This window comes from Canis aureus, chromosome 20 (genome assembly GCF_053574225.1).
Source record: "Canis aureus isolate CA01 chromosome 20, VMU_Caureus_v.1.0, whole genome shotgun sequence".
Taxonomy (NCBI): domain Eukaryota; kingdom Metazoa; phylum Chordata; class Mammalia; order Carnivora; family Canidae; genus Canis; species Canis aureus.
In genome coordinates this window covers 23,078,110-23,100,907 of record NC_135630.1, presented here as the reverse complement: position 1 = coordinate 23,100,907, position 22,798 = coordinate 23,078,110, and the positions used below count along the sequence as shown (strand labels likewise).

Sequence of the window (22,798 nt, the reverse complement as noted above, 5' to 3'; positions counted from 1 at the left end):
CTGGGATTTAGTTCCACGTCAGGCTCCCTGCATGGAGCCTGCTTCTCCCTCTCCCTGTGTCTCTGCCTCTCTCTCTCTGTGTCTCCCATGAATAAATAAATAAAGTCTTAAAAAATAATAATAATCATAAAAGCCTTTCTTCAAGCTAGGCAATTTCAGAAAGGAAGTGATTAATTTAGGCCAGTGTTTTTCAAATGTTTTTGGCTATGACACACAATAAAAAATACATTTCATTGTGATTCAGTATATGCATATGTGCACAAATACAGTGCACATATGCACACATATGTGTGTACCTGTATATGTGAGTATATAGATGTGTGTATGTGTGTGTAAGAAAGTAATGCTGTTCTAAGCAGTATTTAGTCTATATGTGATGTACTTTGACATTTTTGTATTCTATCAAAAAAAAAATTTCTGGATGGGATCGACTGAAATGATTTCATAATCTAGTAATGAATGGTAATTTTGAAGAACATTGATTTAGGTCATTAGGACACTAAATTGCAAATGGTATTTTCATGCCTATAAGAAATACCTGAAAAACATAAATCATTACCAAATTGTATAAACCATTTCCAGTTTGTAAACTAATTCTTTTGACTAAGTCTGCCTTGTAATAATGTACATGAAATTTTATATTACATTTAGTTTCTGGTGTACTTAATGCTGTTTTCTCTTTCCCCCACCCTTTACAGTGACAAAAATGTGGATATTAATGAAGAACAACTGACTGGTTTTCTTCTAAGAAAGCTAGGTGAGGCATACATTTTAAATAGTTTTTTAAATTATAAGAAGCAAGGTAGCAGTTAATAAAGTAATGTGTCTTTGAGGACTTGTATAGATTGTAATTTTCTTCAACATAATGTGAAGAGTGTTATTCTTAATGAATTAATGTCCTTTTGGGATAGGAATTTTTTCTCCCCAATTAATTAATTGGCAGTTGGAGAGAATTGGAGAGCACTGGAGAGAATATATGACTTATCTTTGGACAAAGTCAGTGGTAGAACTGAAACTCTTAACCCTTAAGCTCTTCCTCTTTCTAGTGAGAAATGTTATCTTGGAGTGTTAGTTAGGTATGCCATTTTAGGTTAGTTCATTATTGGATGTGGAATGCCACACTTTTTTTTTTTTTTTTATATAGTTGATAGAATTCTAGATGTATTGAACATGGAGGAGTTTAAAGAGTTATCTTGCCCTTCTGTCTCCAGATGGTGCTCTATCAAATGGGAATTGTCTCTTTTTCATGCAATCATTTTATTAATACTCTTATCTTTGATTTAGTCTTTCTGTCAGATAGGTTTTGTTAATAGATGAAATAGATTGTTATTTAAACATGAAATGGGTGAAGAGTTATACTAACATTTATATTTAAAAAATTATTTTCTAGACGGCAAGATTGTTTTACCGGGCAACTTTCTGTATTGTACATTCTATGGACGACCATGTAAATTGCAAGTGCTGCAAGTGAAAGGGACAGATGGCATGATATTAAGAAGGCCTCAGAATGACTCTGACACCAATGCTCAGGGAATGGCCTATGAACAGTCCAGCATGGAAACCAGTACCCTGGATGTATCTCTACAGCTAAGCCAATTAGATCTGGGAGAGCCTCAGGACCCACCATCGAGCAGTACTCCTTGCAAACCAGTAGATGACAGAATGATAAATAAAGACAGTGACATTTTGTTGGATGTTACACAGAATCATGGGGATAGCAGCGGACTTGGACTAGTGGAAGTCACAGAACTTAAATGTAGTTTTGAGTCGGCCAGAGGAGGAAATGAGCAACTTATCAATGAAGAGAGATTGCTGAAGTCAGCTTGTGTGGGAGCAAAGTGCAACACTGATATTTTTTATTTTATTTCTTCAACAACAAGAATTAATTTTATAAAGGTTCATACAAATTCTGAAGAGGAAGACAACCAATTCAAAGTAACTTATGACATGATAGGAGGCTTAAGTAGTCAGCTGAAAGCAATTAGAGAGATTATTGAATTGCCTCTCAAACAGCCCGAACTTTTCAAGAGTTATGGTATGATTCCTTCAGTGTATTGCAACAGAAGTATTAAATTCAAACTAAAAAGCAGTTGGTTCATTCCACTTATGTAATAATTGTTCATCTTCTTTTCTTGTTTTTCTTTCCTGAGTGGTAGGTATCGTAGGAGGTGTGAGTTGCTTTGGGAGATACCAGTTAAGTGAGCCTTTTTTCCATGCTTGATCTCTTTAGGTTGTAAAGTCAATTAGTTTCAGCCTTGTCTCTTCTAATTGCATATTTCCACAATTGTTTGTATTAGATCTAGAATTAGTATCTTGTCATTCTAGATCAGCTGTAATGACCAAAGAAGGAAACCGAACATTCAAATATGTTGGATAAGGCTTCTTTGTTAGGAAATGTAACTGTGTGCAGATCTCTTTGCATTGAAGCAAGTGGTTAAGGGAGTGGTTGGTTCCTAGGAAACTCAGGGCTTCCTCTGTGTGGTAATTACCCAGATCCTCTGCATGTATTTGGTGCCTACCATCTCTTTCTCTGCCTTTTCATTTTTCATGAATCTTTATATATATATGAATCCTTTGATTGACATTTTGTTAGTAATGCTTATATAACCTAAGATGGCTAGTTGAGATCAAAATTAGGATTGATGGCTTCCTTTGGATGCCTGTGTTCTTGTCCGAGCTTTGTGTTCTGATATTGAGCTGTGCTATCTGGGATGGAACATGGCAATCGTTTGGGTGTCCAGCCAGTTTTTTACCAGTGTGCATGACCTGGTTGGGTCTACAGAGAGAAGGTCATTGCCAGAGATTAGCATTTGGGCCAGTTAGTACATTTTTGGGGGAGGGGACAGGGGCAGAAGGTCTGACTCTTTAATTTTGTAATACGAGGTAAATTTATTTATATTTTACAACTCCTATTTGCAGCCACATGACAATACAAGAAACCTAGTAATGCTGAATCCATTGTTCTCTTCTTTTTCTTCTAGGAATTCCCCCACCTAGAGGAGTGTTACTCTATGGCCCTCCAGGCACTGGAAAGACAATGATTGCCAGGGCTGTTGCTAATGAAGTCGGAGCCTATGTTTCTGTAATTAATGGTCCTGAAATTATAAGCAAGTAGGTGCATACTTTAATACAATAAAGTGTTATTAAATGCTTCTTAAAAGTGATTTTAAAAAAATGACTGCATAGCATTCTGTCTGTCTAGTTCATATGTTGAAATACTTTATTTTTTTATTTTTTTTTTGTTGAAATACTTTAAATTTGCTTTTAATTGTGTATAAAAATTAAGTTTAGAAAATAGTTTTTGAAAGTAATTTTAAGTATTCTGGAAGTATTAGAAAAATTAAATGAGCTTTTATAGACAAACTTTAAAAACACTAAGAGTCGATCCTTAAATGTTACTTTATTTGTTACAGATTCTATGGGGAGACAGAAGCAAGGTTACGTCAAATATTTGCTGAAGCCACTCTACGGTACTTACATTTAGATTTGTAATTAGTAATCAAGATTATGTTAAAGTAGAGTTACTAACACTTTATATGAAACATGAAAGAACACTAGAAGAATAATACTAATAGCACTAGAAAAGATTGTAAATCTAATGAAGTTGTATTTAATCTATTTTTATTTAGTATTGTTTGGAAGTTTGATCAGTGAGTTATTGAATTACATAAAGTAGGAAAATTAAGACAATGTTGTATGGTAAGTCATGATTTTACTTGAGCATATAAATTTATGATTTAGGGTACTTAGGCATATCTAGTTTATCTAGTTGTCTTAGTAGATTGTATTATATTAGCCCTTTATGCTTAAAACCCTTTTTTTTTAAATTATAGTTTGTTTCAAAGGGACAAATCTTTTGGTCTTTTTTTTTTTTTTTAAGATTTTATTTATTTATTCACGACAGAGAGAGAGAGAGAGAGAGAGTGAGAGAGAGAGGCAGAGACACAGGCAGAGGGAGAAGCAGGCTCCATGCAGGGAGCCTGACGTGGGACTTGATCCCAGATCTCCAGGATCACACCCTGGGCCGAAGGCGGCACTAAACCGTTGGGCCACCGGGGCTGCCCTCTTTTGCTCTTTAAAAACAATTCTTATTGATTATTCCTCAGTTTAGGCTACCATATTACATTGTAGTGAGTATAAGAATGTGGTCTATAACTTGGTCTAATGTATTATTCATAATAAGGCTATGTCCCTAACATTGTTTTGGTATTTAACTGATCATAATTCTGCTCTTATCAAAAGAACTTTCATTTTTGAAGTTTTTTTTTTTTTCAGAGATAGCAGATGAAATAAGGTAGTCCTTTATAAGGCTGGTAGTCCCAGTACTGAAAATTTGAGAACCAATGGTATACCGTATTGTGTAGTGTGTTTTCATTATTATTACGTTCCTGGCAGTTGAAGCTTTCTTTTTTTTAAAAGACTTTATTTATTTATTCATAGAGACACAGAGAGAGACAGAGAGGCAGAGACAAAGGCAGAGGGAGAAGTAGGCTCCATGCAGGGAGCCCGATATGGGACTCCATCCTGGGTCTCCAGGATCACGCCCTGGACTGAAGGTGGCTGTAAACCCCTGAGCCCCCTGGGCTGTCCTGAAGCTTTCTATTGTGAGAGAATTCACATCTTTATATGGGAGAACCGATCACCTCGAAAGTTCTTTTTCTAATAGACAAAAAAAAAAAAAAAAAAAAAAAAAAGCACATTTGGAATTTCTATCCCTTGGACTTTACACCTGCTCCAGGGGACAACTCTGGCCTCCTGAATTGATGGAATCATAACAATTTACTGGGTATTAGCAGGCAAGTTCTATTTTGGCATAGACTGATCTCATGAGCAGTAGACTATTCTTAATATTCTACTTTTTATTGAATTTAGATTTGCTGGAAAGTGATGAATTAATAATTTGGACAAGAATTAATGTACGGTTTTTCAGTTTAACATCTTGTTGCCTTTGTCTTTAATATTATTAACTGAGTCCTAAATTTGATACATTGCATTTCTTTTTTTTAATTAAGTTTTTATTTTAATTCCAGTATAGTTTACAGTGTTGTATTAGTTTCAGGTATACAACATAGTAATTCAGCGATTCCCTACATCACCCTGTTCTCACGATGCTAATCCCCATTACCTATTTCAGTCATCCCTCTTGTAACCATCAGTTTGTTCTCTGTAGTTAAGTCTGTTTTTTGGTTTCTTTTTTTTCCTTTGCTCGTTTATGTCTTAAATTAAACTGATAAGTGAAATTATATGGTTTTTGTCTTTCTGTTACTTATTTCATTTAGCACTATACTTTGTAGCTTCATCCATCTCATTGCAAAGGCAAGATTTCTTTCTTTTTATGGCTGAATAATATTTCATTGTGTATATATACTACATTTTCTTTATCCATTCATTCATCAGTGGACATTTGGGCTGCGTCCATTATTTGGCTATTGTAAATAATGTTGCTGTAAATAAGAGGTGCATGTATACCTTTGAATTAGTGTTTTTGTATTTTTTGGGTAAATACCCAGTAGTGTAATTTCTGGGTTGTAGAGTAGTTCTATTTTTAACTTTTTGAGAAATCTCCACAGTGGCTGCACCAGTTTGCATTCCCATCAGCAGTGCATGTGGGTTCCTTTTTCTTCACATCCTCGCTCACACCTGTATCATGGTTTTTGATTTTAGCTGTTCTGACAGGTGTGAGGTGATAATCTCATTGTAGTTTTGATTCACATTTTCCTGATAAGTGATGTTGAGGATGTTTTCATGTGTCTATTGGTCACCTGTGTATCTTTGAAGAAATGTCTGTGTCTTCTGTTCATTTTCAGCCGGATTATTTGTTTTTTGGGTATTGAGGAGTATCAGTTTATATATTTGGATATATGTCATTTGCAAATACCTTCTTCCATTTAGTAGGGTTGCCTTTTAGTTTTGTTGATTGTTTCCTTTGCTGTGAAGAAGCTTTTTATTTGATGTAGTCCCAATAGTTTATTTTTGCTTTTATTTCCCTTGCCTCGGGAGACATATCTAGAAAAATGTTTCTATGGCTGATGTCAGAGAAATTACTCCCTGTGCTCTCTTTGTATTTTCAGGTCTCCTATTTAGGTTTTAATCCATTTTGACTTTATTTTTGTATATGGTGTAGGTTTCACTCTTTTGCATGTGTGTTTCAATTAAAAAATTGGAAGTGTTCAGTTTCACTTGAAATGCAATACATCAAATTTAAAAATAAGATGTATATTAAATAATTCATTTTACTTGTTTTTAGACACCCATCTATTATTTTTATTGATGAGCTGGATGCACTTTGTCCTAAAAGAGAAGGGGCTCAGAATGAAGTGGAAAAAAGAGTGGTAGCATCACTCTTAACACTGATGGATGGCATTGGTTCAGTAAGTATAGTACCAATATCTATTCTGTGTTGTGAAAGCAATGATTCCTAATAATACATATATAGTAGCAAAAACTATCAAATATATCTGAGTTTTGGGATATTATAGGACAGGGAAAAATATTAGCCTTAAAAACTAAAGGAAAAAATCCATAAATTAATTTTCTTCAGCAGATATCTTAGTAATTTCTAGGATGATATAATGTCATGTGTTCCTACCATATAAAAAATAAACAGTGATGGGTTTCTTTTGTAGTAAATGGTATTAACTTAAAAATCTGAAGCAAAAATCAGTAAGGAAGATTTAGATCAATTTTACTAAGAAATTTCATGAGTAAGTCTTCTATATTCCTGTAAAAATTGATTCTTTTGGGGCTTTAGGTTTAACAAGTGAAAGAAAAGAAAGTGAAAATAATGGAAAATATGTACAACATCTAAAAAGAATCTACCCATGTTACCACATTCTCTGATAGGGCATTTACTCACATATTAATAAAAACTATGTGCTTATTATGAAAGGAAGATCCATAGGAGCAATGGCAGGAATGAAGAGAAATTTTGTCAGACTCCTGTGACAGCCATTTACCAGAATACAGTTCTTATGCAGGATTGTAAATAACACAATTTTTAGAATCAAAGTATGTTAGAATCAAAAGAAATTTTAGAAATCATGTAGCCCCAAGCCCTGCTTTATACATTAAAAAACTGGACAGTTAGAACTTTCCTACTGGTAGAAACTAAACATGTGAACATAATGTGAAGATTGGGTTTTAAGTCTCCATTATTTGCTAGTGTGTTACAGTTTTTTTTTTTTTTTTTAAGATTTATTTATTTTAGAGAGAGTGAGGGAGAGCGAGCTCACGAGCATATGTGTGCAAGTGGGGAGAGGGAAGGAGAAGGAGAATCTTTTTTTTTTTTTAAATTTTTTTTAATTTTTAATTTTTTATTTTTTACTTATTAATGATAGGCACACAGTGAGAGAGAGAGAGAGAGAGGCAGAGACACAGGCAGAGGGAGAAGCAGGCTCCATGCACCGGGAGCCCGATGTGGGATTCGATCCCTGGTCTCCAGGATCGCGCCCTGGGCCAAAGGCAGGAGCTAAACTGCTGTGCCACCCAGGGATCCCAGGAGAGAGAATCTTAAGCAGACTCCCCAGCATAGGGCTCAGTCCCACATCCCATGAGATCATGACCTGAGCTGAAATCAAGAGTTGGATGCTCAACTGACTAAGCCATCCAGGTGCCCCAACAATTGTGTTGACAATTTTAAGAGTAACATAAAAGAAGAATTGATACCTGAGGGAGGCTGGATGACCACGTGATTCTAAGTCTTGGTGCAATAACTAGGTGTGATGATGTCGCACATTTGGTTCTCAGCCTTTAAAATTGGAGAATTCAATGATGCTAGTATGTTGGAGGTGGCAGGGCTCTGAGAATTGATCCATAGTAACAACACTCACAAGAGATATACATAAACTGAGATGCCAATTTCTGTTTACAATAAGAAGTACAATCGGGGATCCCTGGGTGGCTCAGCGGTTTAGCGCCTGCCTTTGGCCCGGGGCTCCCTGCATGGAGCCTGCTTCTCCCTCTGCCTGTGTCTCTGCCTCTCTCTCCCCCTGTGTCTGTCATGAATAAATAAATAAAATCTTAAAAAATAAAAAAAGAATCATTAAGCCAATCAAATATCTTTGTTTATTGATGACTTTATTTATGGATGACTCTTTCCACCTTGACTGTGAATATTTCTAGAGAGCTGTATTATAATTAGAAGAGTTCTGGTAAGTATGAAATCAGATGGAAGGCTCTGTTTTGGAGGATCTTAATTATTACATCCTTGCTGCCTCTTTCTCTCCTGCTGGGATAGGTCCACTGTGGACTGATATTCTTGCCTATGAGCAGGACTGGAAGCGGGTGACACGGATGTTTAAGTATGAAAATGCTTACAGGCCTGTTTTTGTCTTCTAAATACGTAATTGATAGATTTATTGTAATCCATACATTTTCTGTTGGGACAGCCAGTATAATTGAATAGGTTTCAGTTTCCTTACTTTGAATCACATGTCAGTTAAGCTTGTCTCTGTGGGATTATACTTGGGTCATCAGAATAAAATGTTGGATAACTTTCACAGATGGCTGATCATTATAGTTCTTTATAATTTGTTGTTCCAAATTTCATTCCTATGTGAAAAATCTATATGCATTCAAGGGTGGCTGATACTCAGGTATTGGTTATATTGCTGTCTTTATTACTAGGAATTTAAACATCAGAATAAAAAAAGTACAGTCCACATGTGAATAAGATTTCTAAGACAACTGTATAATAGAGTCTTGTTCTATTTGGATAATGTGCTGGTCATAGTCTTTGTTTCAAGTAGGGGGAAAAGGACAAATTAAAACAACTCTATGGTAGGATATTATACCTTCTTATTCATGAAAACAGTGAAGTTTAGATGCCAAAAGGGGGGAGAGAGACATCACTATAGTTGGGAAGTTACATAGTGGAAAACTTTCTAGATGAGGGAGTTTTGAGGCTGAACTTAGGAAAATGTGGGATGCGTAATAACAGTGTAAAGGATGAGACTTAGTGTGGACACTTAGATCCATATTATCTATATAGCCAGTACTTCTGTATGTTAAGTATAGATATAGATAGATAATTTCAGATCTATATAGATATAGATATGGCAATTGTATGTATTAGTGTTAGAAAAATGTGTAATTTATTCTTATTTTATTTTGTAAGGAAGGAAGTGAAGGCCAGGTGTTGGTCCTTGGGGCCACAAATCGCCCTCACGCCTTAGATGCTGCACTTCGAAGACCAGGACGATTTGATAAAGAGATAGAGATTGGAGTTCCTAATGCTGCAGATCGGCTAGATATTCTCCAGAAATTGCTTCAAAGGGTACCCCATTTACTCACTGAAGTTGAACTGCTACAGCTGGCAAATAGTGCTCATGGGTACGTTGGAGCAGACTTGAAAGCCTTATGTAATGAAGCAGGTAAGTATACTTTGCTACTGTGAGTCTTATTATATCTTATTTCTTGAAATCAATTTTTTTCTAATCATGAAATATATATTTATTGAAAACTAGATAAGTCAGAAAACTATAAAAAAGAAATAAAAATCACTTTTACCTAAAGGTAACCACTGTGATAGTATATATCCTTTCATACTTTTCCTAAGTGTACACACACGCACACACACACACCTGTATAATTAGATTCATTAATGGCAGTATTGATGGTAACTATTTATTGATATCGTGCTATGGAAATTAGGGAGAAGTGCCTACGGGAGGATCAGAATTTTCCTTAAGGAGCCCACTTTGTATTTTTTGAAGTGCTGAAAAAGTACTTAGCAAAATCTAAAAATTCTATACCTCAGAGTGTGTGATGGTGATGTTAAAGTCTGAAAATGTATAAGGGCTGTTATTAATCAGTTGACTGGCTTTAAGAAATCTATCTAGGCATAACTGTCTTTACTTTGGAAGCCCTTAAGACCTTTTAACATTTGTGTAATTTTTCAGAGTAATTTTAACCATGAAAAATGTATTCAAATCAGGGCAGGTTTTATAAGCTATTGATATATTTCATCAGGCAAATAAGAACTTACTGAAAAAATATCTCGTTGTTTTGTTTTCATTTGTTTGTTGGTCCTAAGAAGATGTGTTTATTTTCTGGTAGCCTCTAAAGGCTGGGCATATACCTCATAGCATCCCTGGTTTGCCAGTAATCTCAGGTTCCTTAAATTTATTCCCTTGGATATATGTTTCTAGGTCCTTTTATATTTTAGAAGGAATTTTTTTCAGTTGTATGCTCTTGTTCCAGTTTGTGACCTATCCAACATTTTCAGAAGATGTTTTAAAGAAAGTTTAGCCCTTTTAGGTAATGGAAGAAATTGGATTTTTGAGTTGGAAATTTAGTTGTTTTAGAGCTTTAGTATAGAAATATGGTAACTTCAACTTCCAAATTATTGATTCACAATTAATCTAACATAATAGGTTTTGAAGACCCTTCCTTTAGGCCTTTCATCTTTCTAATCTGGCTCAATATGTGTAGAGAAGAGAATATAGAACAAAAAGCAGGTTTAAAGAGAAAACTTGGAAGGGATATTTAGGGGTCTTTGAATATCTTACTGTTGGTAGAGAAAATCAGTTTTATTCTTTTTGATCATTATCATAATTTTCATGTTAGAGGACTCACAGTTGGAAACTATAGGTTAGATAGGCTATAAGGCAAATACAAACATTCTTTTGGTGCATTTTGGTCCCTTTCTATCTAGTTTCTTGTGTTTCACAAGAAATGGTGGGTTTAGTCATGAAAATGAATTCCCTAGCGAACAAGAAGTATCAGGGGATAACTTTGCTTCCTTCATTCCGTTGGGTGATAATGAAGAGTCTGGATTACTATTTAGGTATTGCTTTGGATTTCACCATCTAGGCAAGGATTCATTCTTCAATATCCTTTATCAGACTTTTTTTTTTTTTTTTTTTTTTACTTTCTCATATATTTCATGTACTCTAGAAGGCTCTGGGCTTCTTGCTGTCCAGAAAAAAGATGAAAGAGAGATTTGTGAATAACTACTTACACAGTGAGATATATACTCATTAAACTATGGAGAATGTAGTGACTTTTCCTATGGGGAGAGGAATGCTATGATTATATAGAAAAGTCACATCTAAGAAGAAGCTTAAAAAAAAAAAAAGAGTTCCACAGGCAGAATAAGGCAGGTGAGAAGGTGGGAAAGAGAATCCATTCTTTCCCACTGATCCTCACACCAACCTTGTGATATGAGTATCAGATAGACTCAGGAGAGGTCTCTCAGCTGGTATGTGTCAGAGCTAAGATTTAAATTTAAGATCCTTTTATTCCAAATCTATGCTGTGCATCAAAATTAAATCATAAAACACATGATTTTGTCAAAGTGGTGTAAGGCTTTTTTTATTTAATTTTTTATTTCAAAGGTAAGTATAATCTGTAAATTGTGTCCTGGGACATCAAGGGGAAATGTGATAAAGTAATTTACATACTAGATATAAATAGGACCATCTACCCTCATGGGCACTGTAGTAACCCCAAGAACTTTAGGGGAATAACAAGAAGATTTAAAAGACTGTACCCTTTACTATGTTACATTTAATTTAAAAAGTTGTGAAAGGATGAGAAAGTGGGATGGAGAGGGGCCTCCAAGCTGAAGATAGAGGGGTGAGAGAGAGAAAAAGAGGGAGATATGGGGTATACTTGGCACATACAAGCAGTAAATAAATAGTAACTTCTATTAATGTGACTTAATAGTAATTTCAAATTATCAGTATTGAACTGATCTTTTTTCCTCTAGTCTGTGAATTGGTTTATGAGAAGGTAGTTTTTAAAAAGATTAGCATTAAAATTAAAGTGTCCAGTAGGGAAAATAGGTGGTTTTGTGTATACTGTCTTAAATACTAACATATGATTTGTTATGTAGTTTCATTCTCTATGTAGCAGAATAAAGTTTAAGAACCATGTAGTAGAAGCAGTTGCAATCATTACATTGACCTTAGAGAATCACTGTTTTTTTTTTAAAAAGTCATGATAATATATTAACATTTGGAGGTAGTAGTAATAATTTCTGGTACATAGTAGGTGCTCAATAAGTGTTTGATCTGAGAAATATATGTGAAAGCTGGGAGACATAATGAGACTACCACCCCACTGCCCTTGTAGAGCAATAAAAATGTTTATTAACCTGAGAGTTAAATCGGTGTTGTTTTTAAACCCCTGGTGAGATTCATGTTCCTCTCTCCTCTATTGCCTTCAGAAATCCCTGTCTGTGCTGAGAAAACAACTCCAGGTGGCTATTGCTACCTTTATAGGTAGCAGTAAATAAGGTATTGTTTTGTGATGCCCAAATCACTATTTTCTTGAACATTCCAGTCCATTTTTAGCTTCCTACTAACAAAATTTCTCAGTCATGAGAAATATATTTTGTTTAAAACCAGTGCTTTTCAGGAGGCACTTTTCATTGTTTGCCAGTTGTGCTATGTTTGCGTGGACAGCTTGAGAATGTCCACTGGCATATCTGGGAAGTAAAGGCACTTTAACTTCCAGATTTGTGAGGACAGTGAGATAGTCTAGCTCCAGGAGATGTATTCCTGAGTACGTAAGTTAATTCTATCTCTTTCTGTAATTTGTTCTTCTCCATGAAATCCACATTCATTTCATACGTGCTCAGTTCAGGTGGGATCACTTGGAGCAGAGGTTCTCAGATCTGCTCATGTATCAGAATCACTTGGAGAATGTAGTAAAACAGATTGCTGGGTGTGTGCCACTCCCAGAGTTGCTGATTCAGTCTTGGCTGGTGCTTGTGAGTTTTAACAAGTTCACAGCTGATGCTGTTGGTCTGCAGACCACACTTTGAGAGCCACTAACTTAGGTAAGACATTGGTTCTTAAACCTCAGTATGCATCAGGTTCACCTGGGAAGCTACACACACATTCCCTCTCCAGATTTAATTAAATTAAGGGAAGTAGGGAACTGGAGCCAGTATTTGTTTTCCAACTGATTTTAAAGCAGCCAGTCTTGCAGTTGCCTATGAACAAATATTCTGAATTATTGGTTTAGGCCAGTGCTTCTCCAGTTTTAACCTGCATAAAAATCACTTGTAGAGCTTGTTAAAACAGAATTCTGGGCCCCATCCTGCTGATTTATTAGGTCCAGGTGGGGCCCAAGAATTTGCATTTCTATCAAGTTACAGGAGCTATCAATGCTGTGGATGCCAGGCTATACTTTGAGAAGCAATCATCTTGGCTCACTAACCCTGTTTTTTGGAGGCTCTGTAACTGACTTAAATAACTAGATAAATTTAGGGACTGTAAATCTCTGACTACCTCTGATGGTGTTGAGTTTTCCCCCGAGTCTTTTTTATGTGACAGTTGTACTATTCTGAACTATATCATTTAACTCTCTTTCTAGAAGAAAATAAGTATCCAAGTTTGTCTTGTAGGTACATATAATGGTTCTGAATAAAAGTTAAAAATAACCTTTCTGAAAGTTAGAACAGCCACAATTAAGGAAAATGTTAAGAATTAACAATTAAGAATACAAATAAAAATATGGACTTACGTTTTTCCTAGAACATTTCCTTCCTTAAGATTTGTGGACCTGTGTGTTCTTTGCGTTTTTTGCTCATTGGCTGTCTAATAGTTTTCCTTCTTTCTAGAGTGCCTTCTAGTCAGGGAAACCTTGCCCTTTTTAACATAGAGTGGTACACAGGTGTCTAATAATAGCATAAGTAAAGTGATTCAGAATTTCATTTAACCTAAGTGGATTATGTTTCCCATTGTTTTTTGTAATCTAAAGGTTATTGTTTGTGGGATACTAATACAAAAGATCAAAGTCCCTTTAGAATATTACTTGTTTGTGCATTCTTTTCCAGAGGCTAGAAGTTTTTTACAATCTATTCCAGTTTGTGAGAGTGATCTACATCTTCTACAGGGTGCTTATCTCAATTTTTATAATCTTTTCCAGTGTTATTAAATATTTTCTGTATCTTTTAATTTTGTCCTCATAGTGAATATGAAAATTGGAAATACCACAGTAGTGTTGCTTTCAGCACTTGGATCTTTTATCTGAACAGATACAATGTTTAAATATTGAGGGTTGGGTGTGAAACTTACTTTCAAATGTTATGGTTTTTTTACAATTAATTTTTGAGCTAGAGTGTGGTTTGATATGTTGTGACTTGTCCAAAAGCCTAATGTTTTGTAGCTCACCTTTTTAAGCAAAGAGCAGCTGCATTTTGAAATGTTTTATCTCAAGCGGACAAGTTGTTTACAAGCTCAACTCTGACACATCCTGACATTTAATATCTATGTTTGTATTCTTCCTGGGATTAGGCTGCCTTTCTAATTAATTAGTTGCATAGCCTTTTATTAATTCCCTTAAAATTTATACTGTTTTAAATTAACAACATAGATAAGCATACCACACTTTTTTGGAAAACATGAAATGTTAATTATGTAGCAGAGACATGAATTATATAAACTCTGCTGAATGTTAGAAGATGCTTAGCAACAATGTTTTCCAAATATAGGGATTTATTATAAACTTATCCTTCTAAGGCTGCCTGTGCCATTTCAGGAGAGTGAATATAAATAGAGCTTGATTTCTTCAAGAAGTGGACTCAGTCATTTTGTTTACAGAGAAAGGAAGTACTTGCTTCACATTCTAAGAATTTATCTTTAGCATCCTTGTTGATTACACATCATTTCAACATGTTCATACCAAATATTTGGGCCTTGATAAGATAGCATCACAGACAGGAAGAATTAAAACTCTTATTCAAACAATGATTTTGTCTTTATTACACTTAAGTAGGTCTAATAATAATACAGAGTCTAATTACTATAACATAACTTTTTTTGAGGCAGAAACTTTTATTGTCTTATACCAGAATTCTGAGATATTTATATCTGTTGCTCCCCTCTCTCACCCTTCACTAGCTTTTAATAGGAATTTATGGAGGATCATGTACAAAGTATGCAGTGGTCCAGCTCTTATGAAAGGATAAAATCTTCCATGATTTTTTGAATTTTGCCAATGTTTTCTAAGTTAGAATTAAAATATTGATTCTGCAAAAATTCAGTATTTTTAAGTGAAATTCAGGGAAGTAATGGTATTTAAGGAAAGCTTTTGGTGAGCTGCAGATTCAAATGCTACACTACCCATTTAATTTCTTAAATTCTGTTTCCTCACCTGCTAACCATGGATACAGTATTTTTTTTAGAAGTTCTTACGAGGTTTAAAAATGTAGTCTGGCTGCAGTAGTCCTGGTTTCTATAGAACTTCAAAGAGTATCACTTTCATTCCTTTAAAAAAACATTCAAATTTTGTGTGTGTATTTGTGCATTTCTCTGGTAGAAGCTTATTTGAATTTTGGCAGTACTGGTATTTTATGAAGTATTCTTGGTTATTCCTGTACAGGTGATGTTAGGGAAATCTGGCAGGATCCTTTACCTTGCTGGAGAAGTAATTTTTCCTGAATTTGGATAAGTAAAAGTCTTTCCCATCAATAACAAAATGTGAACTAATTTGGTAGGGCTTGTTTTGGGGTGCCTCCATGACAGATTTTCTTGCTGAACTGGGTAGCTCTCATGTCATATATAGACAATCATAGTCTTTCTCTCCCCTCTCCATCCTACATGTGAGTCTGCTTCAGGCCTACAGTAGAGCAACAAAATTAAATTGATATACCATGATCATTACTCTAATTAATGCATTTTATAATGGACCATATCTATTCATTATTGTGTCTGGGTAAATAAGTATTTATGCAGTGTAAAATCTCATGAAACAATTTTCTCCTCTGTTTTGTAATTATGAAATGTAGTGGGAGTTTTATTTGTGATGTTGGGAACAACACTGAATATAGAGGCTGCCAGGTTCTGTTTCTCCATAGATAGACTTGCTTCTTTTCCTATAGCTAAAATTTATAATAAACAGGACCTGACCTTTACCTCCTTTCAACTGTTTCAAAGAGGTGCAGGATACCTACGTCTCAGAATTGGAATTTCTTCTAATTAATTCATTGATTTCTCAAGAATAGATTTATCTGAAAGAGCCCCCTCCCCCCCAAAAAAAGGATTTTTTTAATAAGAGGTGAATTTTTTTTTTTTCTTTTGGTCAGTGAATTGGGTATCTTAATACTACTTTTGCTCTTCATTTGAAATGACTGGAGCTGAATGGTCTGTTTCAGAAAAACAGGTGGTAGTTTTGATTCTGTTTAAGCTCTCAGTGATATATACCATTTACTTCATTAGTGGAAACTTTTCCGAGCTGTCTTGCCAAGACTATAAAAGTAGGAAACTTGAGGAAAGGTTTTCTTCCTAATTAAAGCAACCACAGAAGTAAAATCAGTATATCTAAATAGTCTGAGTTGTTTTTTTAAATTATTTTTAACTCTTTATCAGATCCTGTCTGCTTGATTTTCAAAATTTATTCAGAATTTGAGCTTTAAAAAAAATGAAACTGTTTCCATTGCTCTCATCTGGACTGTGGTGATACCTGCCTCCTGCCTACTCTGTCTTCCACTGCCTAGTCCTCTTTCCCCTTACCATTGAGGTGCAGGACTTTGAATTGTAGGCTTTGGAGATGAGCAGTCTTGGTGGGGATTTGGAACTTGTCAGCAGTGAGATGGTGACTGAAGCCATTGAAATGAATGAAATCACTTGGAGTGAGTAGAATTCAGTCATGTATTCATTTATTGAGCCAGACACTGCACTGGGTGCTAGGGCTGCCTCAGTGAACAAGATGGCCCTAGACCTCTCCTCTTAGAGCTCAGCATGCCCAGGCAAGTACTATGGAGTAACAGGTAATTACAGTACAGTGTGTTGGGTGTTTGTGAATGATCAGGGAGGTTTTTGAATGCTAATGAGGAGAGAAGAGGGGTTCTAGGGAACACCACCATTCAGTGGTTGGCTTGTTAGAAAAGATCTGGTATAGGAGACTGGGGAGTGGGTAGAGAGATGGGAAGAGAACTAAAAGAAAGTGCTAACTCGAATAAGGGAAGATTGCAGAGAGGAAGTAATTAGAATTAATATTTTATTAGTTATCATTAATCCAGTGTGTTAGCCACTGTTTAAAGTGCCTTATACATGTTAATGCATTTTTTACTCACTGCATCCCTTATAAGGTTATCTTCGTTTTATTTTTTTATTTTTATTTTTTTTATTTTTTATTTTTTATTTTATTTTTTTATCTTCGTTTTATAGCTGAGGAAACTTAAGTCAGAAAGGTTAAGAAAAAAAAAAAAAGAAAGAAAGGTTAAGAAACTTTCCTAAGATCATATACTAAATAAGTAGTGGAGCCAGGATCAACAGTATTAAAGACCACAGTGACATCCATTGCTTAGTTTCTTACCTGGGAAAGCACGGGGGCTTTGGAAGAGAATAGTTATAGTGGATTCCTGTGACTTGCTGTTAGATTGTGATAAATTTAGGGATTTTTGAAAGTTGAGGGAACAGAGATAGTACTTGTGAATTAATTTTTCAATTTTAATGTTGTGTTATTATTTAGAGTTTTGTACCTTCCAGAAAAAACGAATGAATCTAGTTGCCCTGCCCTCTGCCTTTGCCACCTCTGTGCCCTGTTTTCTTCCTCAGGTCAAAACCAGATCAAATTATATTCCATTATTTTCCTGGTTCCTCATCTCTGACCTGGGCCTTGTTCCAGTCTACCAGGGCCATAAATCTTCAACCTGTCTTGGCATAAGAATTGTGCTGTAGTCAACTATCTTTTTTTTTTTTTTTTTTTTAACTCAACCTTGTAATACGGTTGATAAGCTAAGTAGGTAAATAATTTGATACTAAAGATTTGAAACTAAAAGCTATGTTTTTAGGAAAATTTATTAAACCTGGGCCTGGTGAAGTGAATGAATCTTAATGTTTTAGAACTAGAAGACCCTCTCAGAAATCATTAATACATTCCCTTATTTCATAGATGGGGACAGACTATGTGATCTGTCCAGGCTCAGGCAGTGAGTGAAATCTTGGCCCAAGATTCAGATCTTGAAACCAGTATGTCTTCTATAGTGCCATTACTTTTAAAAGCAACTTTTGAAAGTGATAGTGGCTTCATAATAGACCTGGCTCCTACAATCAGCTTATGTGACACCAATCACTTGGAATACAAATAAAGCAAGAACCACAATACCCTCTTTGAGGGTATTTTGTTTGATTTCTTTTCTAGTAATGAGCAGTGAGAAATGGAACTCTCCCAGTGATGTATCAAATGATACTTATCACCTTGTCTATATTCAATAATGAGTTGAGGGAGAGTAAAGGCTCTAGATAAAACACATTTTCCATAGTTTGGATATTTTGAAGAAAATATGTTTTAAAAAAGACTTAGATTTTATTATCGTTGCATTCAGTCTTCATGTGCCTGAGGAAATTTTATGTTCAACTTTTACAATTTAAATCTGACATCCAGATGCCATGTTTCATGTTACTTTTTCATATAATTAAATGTCTGTAGGGTAGGTAGTAATTCCGAAAAGCATTATTATTCCTGTGATCAGTTTAAGTTCATTGTTAGTTTCCAATGAAGGAACCTAATTACAGTCTCAAAAATAATATCATTATTTAGTAAGCACTGGGTATAAAATTGTCAGGATTCCATATGTGTAGGGCAAGATGATGTTTGTTGATTGAATCTGGAGCAGATGGTTTTGCAGAACATGAATTTAGAGTAATTGCTCTTGTCCGGAAGTGATTATATCTGGAAAGTAATGTGGAGCTTGAGGGGGAACATGTTTTAGATTGGAAAGAATGTGTTGGCATTAGGCTTGCCTTAGGCGTCTTGACTTTTCTTCATTGTGTCTTGTTTTCTATTCTCAAAACTTTTGAGAGCATTGGAAAATAAAATAATTAAAACAAAATGACAGATTTATTGTTTAATTAACTACACCTGTTTTTTGTCTCAAAGTTATGTTTTTTAAGAACAGAGATGTACTGCTTCTGTTTTTGTTTACATTTTAAAAATTAAACTTAGTAAGAAAAGGAAATATCATAGATAGCTTGCCCTAAGCTATATTCACTGATGATGTACATATGTCCATTTGCCCTTCTAGTTGTTTACTTCTGTTTTATAAAAATATATATATATTTTTAAATTTAATTTCTTGGCATAGGCTCTAGGATGGCCTTATTAGGAATGGTTGATGTCCAATCATTTAAGCTTAGTGTCATAGAATTTTAAAGGTGAAAAAATAATTCAGATAAAATATATTTTATTTTTTCCATTTAATAAGTGAGATAACATATGACTAAAGAGGCTAAGTTTTTTGTTAAGTGACACCTGAGCTGGTAGCAGATCTCAGACCACAGAGAATTGGGTTCATTAATATAATAGCTCCAAGGATCTTTAATTTTTGCAAGCTCTGATTTACTATTTAATTTATTTAACATTTAATTCATATAAATTCTGTTTCAACTTGCACGTTATTTTCAAAAAGCATTTGTATAAAATAGAGTAGCTCTATAGAGAGTCTAGAATTGTGGAACCTCAGATTCGTAAAGAATTTGAAGGCTTATAGCAGGAATTTCATCGATCCCTTAAGTTTTTATAGCTTTTACAAATCTGTAATTTTCCATATTGTTCTTTTTCCATTTCTGACCATGCTATATGTTGTCTTCTCAAATACCTGAAAACAAATTAATTGAGCTGGATTTAGGTTTATATAAAATATGTTCATTTATATTTCTAAGTGTGAATTCTTTTAAGGATAGGGATTTTGTCTTTTATTGTTCTGCAGGGCCTCATAATCTCTAAAGTTATGCTCATTCTTGTCCCTAGGCTTTTGTATCTGCTATTCCCTCTGCCTCAAATATGTTCTGCTTCCTCTGTGGCCTCAATTCTCATGTTACCAGTTTAACATCAACTCATTTTTCAGGTCTGACAACTTGAGATTGGACACATATTTTAGTCTCTTCATTTGTAAAACAGAAGAATACACTAAATGATTTCAGTGAGGGTTGTCTAACTCTAAACTGTGACTAGTCCCACAAAACTGGGTTAGATGTCCCTGACATGTGTTTTTGTACCATTTTGTACCTTCCATGTCATAATACTCTGCACAGTTTATAATTATTATTATGTGTCTTCTCTATTAGACTGCTAGACTCTGAGAGGCTTATCTGCTTCTTGCTCTGTGTAGTCTTACATGTAAGGGTTCAATACGTTTGTTGAATAAATTATGTTTAGGAGGTGTGCTTGGTGAATATTTTGAATGAGTGAATAGGTGAATTAATATTGAAGAAGAGTGCCTCTGAAAGAGTAACTTTTTGATGAATATTTTCCCAGTGCCTTCATGATATAATATTTTATATTAATAGTTGCTTTATTTTAATGTGAACTGTAACTGAATGCCAAGTAAGTAATGCAGTATGGCATAGTGCTTCTCTTATTGAGAACTGTTATTTTAAAATATACCTTCAGATTAATTAAGTGTAAGGAATGCTATTGTCTCTCCTCAAGTCCTGTTCTTTTCTTCTTTCTCACCCCCATTCCCATACCAAACATATCCTTTTGTATAAACATATACTGAAAATGAGAACTCATTGTGAGGGCTGTAAGTCATATACAGAATACATATTTTGCAACGTAGTATGTTTTGCACACAAGTCAACTTATTTACTTATTTTCTAGGTTCTCACTGATATTAGGACTGATTAAGCCTTCTGTACAGACAGTTCACAGAACTTTTTTTACTATTCACATATGCATACAATTTTTCTGTTGTGTTGCTTTTTAAAAAAATCATTGATTTGTAGGAATTCTTAATATAGTTTGGTTATGAGACCTTTGGATACATACATGTATATTTTAAATATCTTCTACTCTGATTTTTACTCTCTTCATATTGTCTTTGGAGGAACAGAAGTTTGTAACTATATATAATATACTTATTATATATAAATATAACAAAACCAATTTATCAATATTTTTCTTTGTGGCTGGTGATTTTTGAATCCATTTATTTTTTTATTTTTTTAAAGATTTTATTTATTCACGACAGACACAGAGAGAGAGGCAAGGACACAGGCAGAGGGAGAAGCAGGCTCCATGCAGGGAGCCTGACGTGGGACTCGATCCAGGGTCTCCAGGATTATGCCCTGGGCTGAAGGTGGTGCTAAACCGCTAGGCCACCAGGGCTGCCCCTTTGAATCCATTTATATCTATTGAGGCACCTGAGGGGCTCATTTGGTTAAACATCTGACTCTTGATTTTGGCCCAGGTCATGAACTCAGGGTTATGAGATCAAGCCCTGTGTTCCCCTTCATGTGCTGGGCATGAAGCCTGCTTAAGATTCTCTTTCTGCCCCTCCTCTCTGGTACACTCTAGTTCTCTCTCAAAAACAAAAACAAAAACAACCCAACTATGTTAATTTCACTGTCATGAATATTTTATATTCTCTTCTTTCATTCTAAAGATGTTTTGTCTTACCTTTCACATTACCATCTATAATTTATTCCCTTTTTCCATGTATATCATCAGTTGTACCAGCACCAGTTAATGAAATGACCATCTGTCTTTCCTTGCTCTACATTGTTACCTTTGTCATATATCAAGAGTTTGGGTTCATCCTGAATTCTCTGTTCAGTTTCTTTGATCTCTTTATCCTTGTGTGAATTACTGAAATGTCTTTAATCACTTCAGCTTTATTAAAAGCTTTTAATTCTGGAAAATAAGTGATCCTTCTTTTTTCTTCTTATCAAGATTGTCTTGACTATTCTTGGCCCTTTGCATTTGCTTATAACTTGACAAATCAGCTTGGCTGCTTGGATTTCTCTCTCCTTCTCCCTCTGTCCTGCCCTCCCTGTCATCCTCCCTTCCCTGCCACCATGCTCACATGTTCTCTCTCTCTCTCTCAAATAAACTAATCTTTTTTTTTTTTTTTTTTAAGATTTTATTTATTTAATCATGAGAGACCGAGAAAGAGGCAGAGACTCAGGCAGAGGGAGAAGCAGGCTCTCCACAGGAGCCTAACGTGGGACTCAATCCCAGACCCTAGGTTCACGTCCTGAGCCAAAGGCAGATGCTCAACCACTGAGCTACCCAGGCATCCCTCAAATAAACAAATCTTTAAAAAATATTGGGACACTTGTGTGGCATATTCAGTTCAGAATCCAACTCTTGGTTTCAGCTCAGGACATGATCTCAGGTTTGTGAGATTTAGCCCCAAACTCCGCTGAGCATGGAGTCTGCTTTGGTTTCTCTCTCCCTCTGCCCCCCCACCCTTCTCAAATAAATAAATGAATCTTTTTTAAAAATCAGCTTGATAGGCTTCCCCACCCCAAGCTGGACTTTGATTGGAATTTTTAAATCTCTTGATCAATTTGAAGGAGAATTAGAAAGTGAACATCTTTGCAATCCATCAATATGATAAATCCCTTCACTTATTTTAGGTCTTTAATTTTTTAAAGTTTTTTGTGAAGAAGTCTTGCATAATATTCATCATTTATTCTTAGTTAGATTTTTTTGAATGCAGTTATAAGTGGCATCTTTAAAAATTTTGCTTTATAGGGTTTTTTTTTTTTTTTTGCTGTTACCTAGGAAAAGTAAATTTTTGTGTATTGACTTTCTGTCTGCCTGCCTTGCTAAATTCACTTATTAGTCTTAACAGAGTAAATGTAGGTTCTTTCGGTTTTCTATGTATATGATTATGTTGTAGCTTTACATGAATGCAGTCTTCTGATAATAGCAGTTTTATTTTGTTCCTTTTAATCTCTATGCTTGTTACTTCTTTTTCTTGCCTTATTACACTGGTTAGGATTCCTAACATTGTATTTAGTGTAAGTAATAAGTTATTCTTATCTCATTCTTGATACTAGGAAGAAAATTTGTAATATTTTACGGTTAAGAATTATATTCACTCTGTTTTTTGTAG

The 22,798-nt window shown here is 34.8% G+C and overlaps 1 protein-coding gene across 7 annotated transcripts in view; it reads left to right on the top strand.

Moving 5' to 3' along the window:
- The window catches only part of AFG2A (AAA ATPase AFG2A), a 353,318-nt gene that overhangs the window by 9,537 nt on the left and 320,983 nt on the right, over positions 1-22,798 (top strand). For all 7 annotated transcript variants that reach the window (XR_013358870.1, XR_013358872.1, XR_013358871.1 and 4 more), the window contains exons 4-9: positions 699-757; positions 1,391-2,035; positions 2,982-3,111; positions 3,414-3,470; positions 6,248-6,371; positions 9,116-9,371. Coding sequence is in view for 4 of the 7 variants with exons in the window: in XM_077861116.1 (XP_077717242.1) it covers positions 699-757; positions 1,391-2,035; positions 2,982-3,111; positions 3,414-3,470; positions 6,248-6,371; positions 9,116-9,371 (1,271 nt within the window). In the remaining 3 variants the exon portion in view is untranslated. The remainder of the gene's footprint in view (positions 1-698; positions 758-1,390; positions 2,036-2,981; positions 3,112-3,413; positions 3,471-6,247; positions 6,372-9,115; positions 9,372-22,798) is intronic.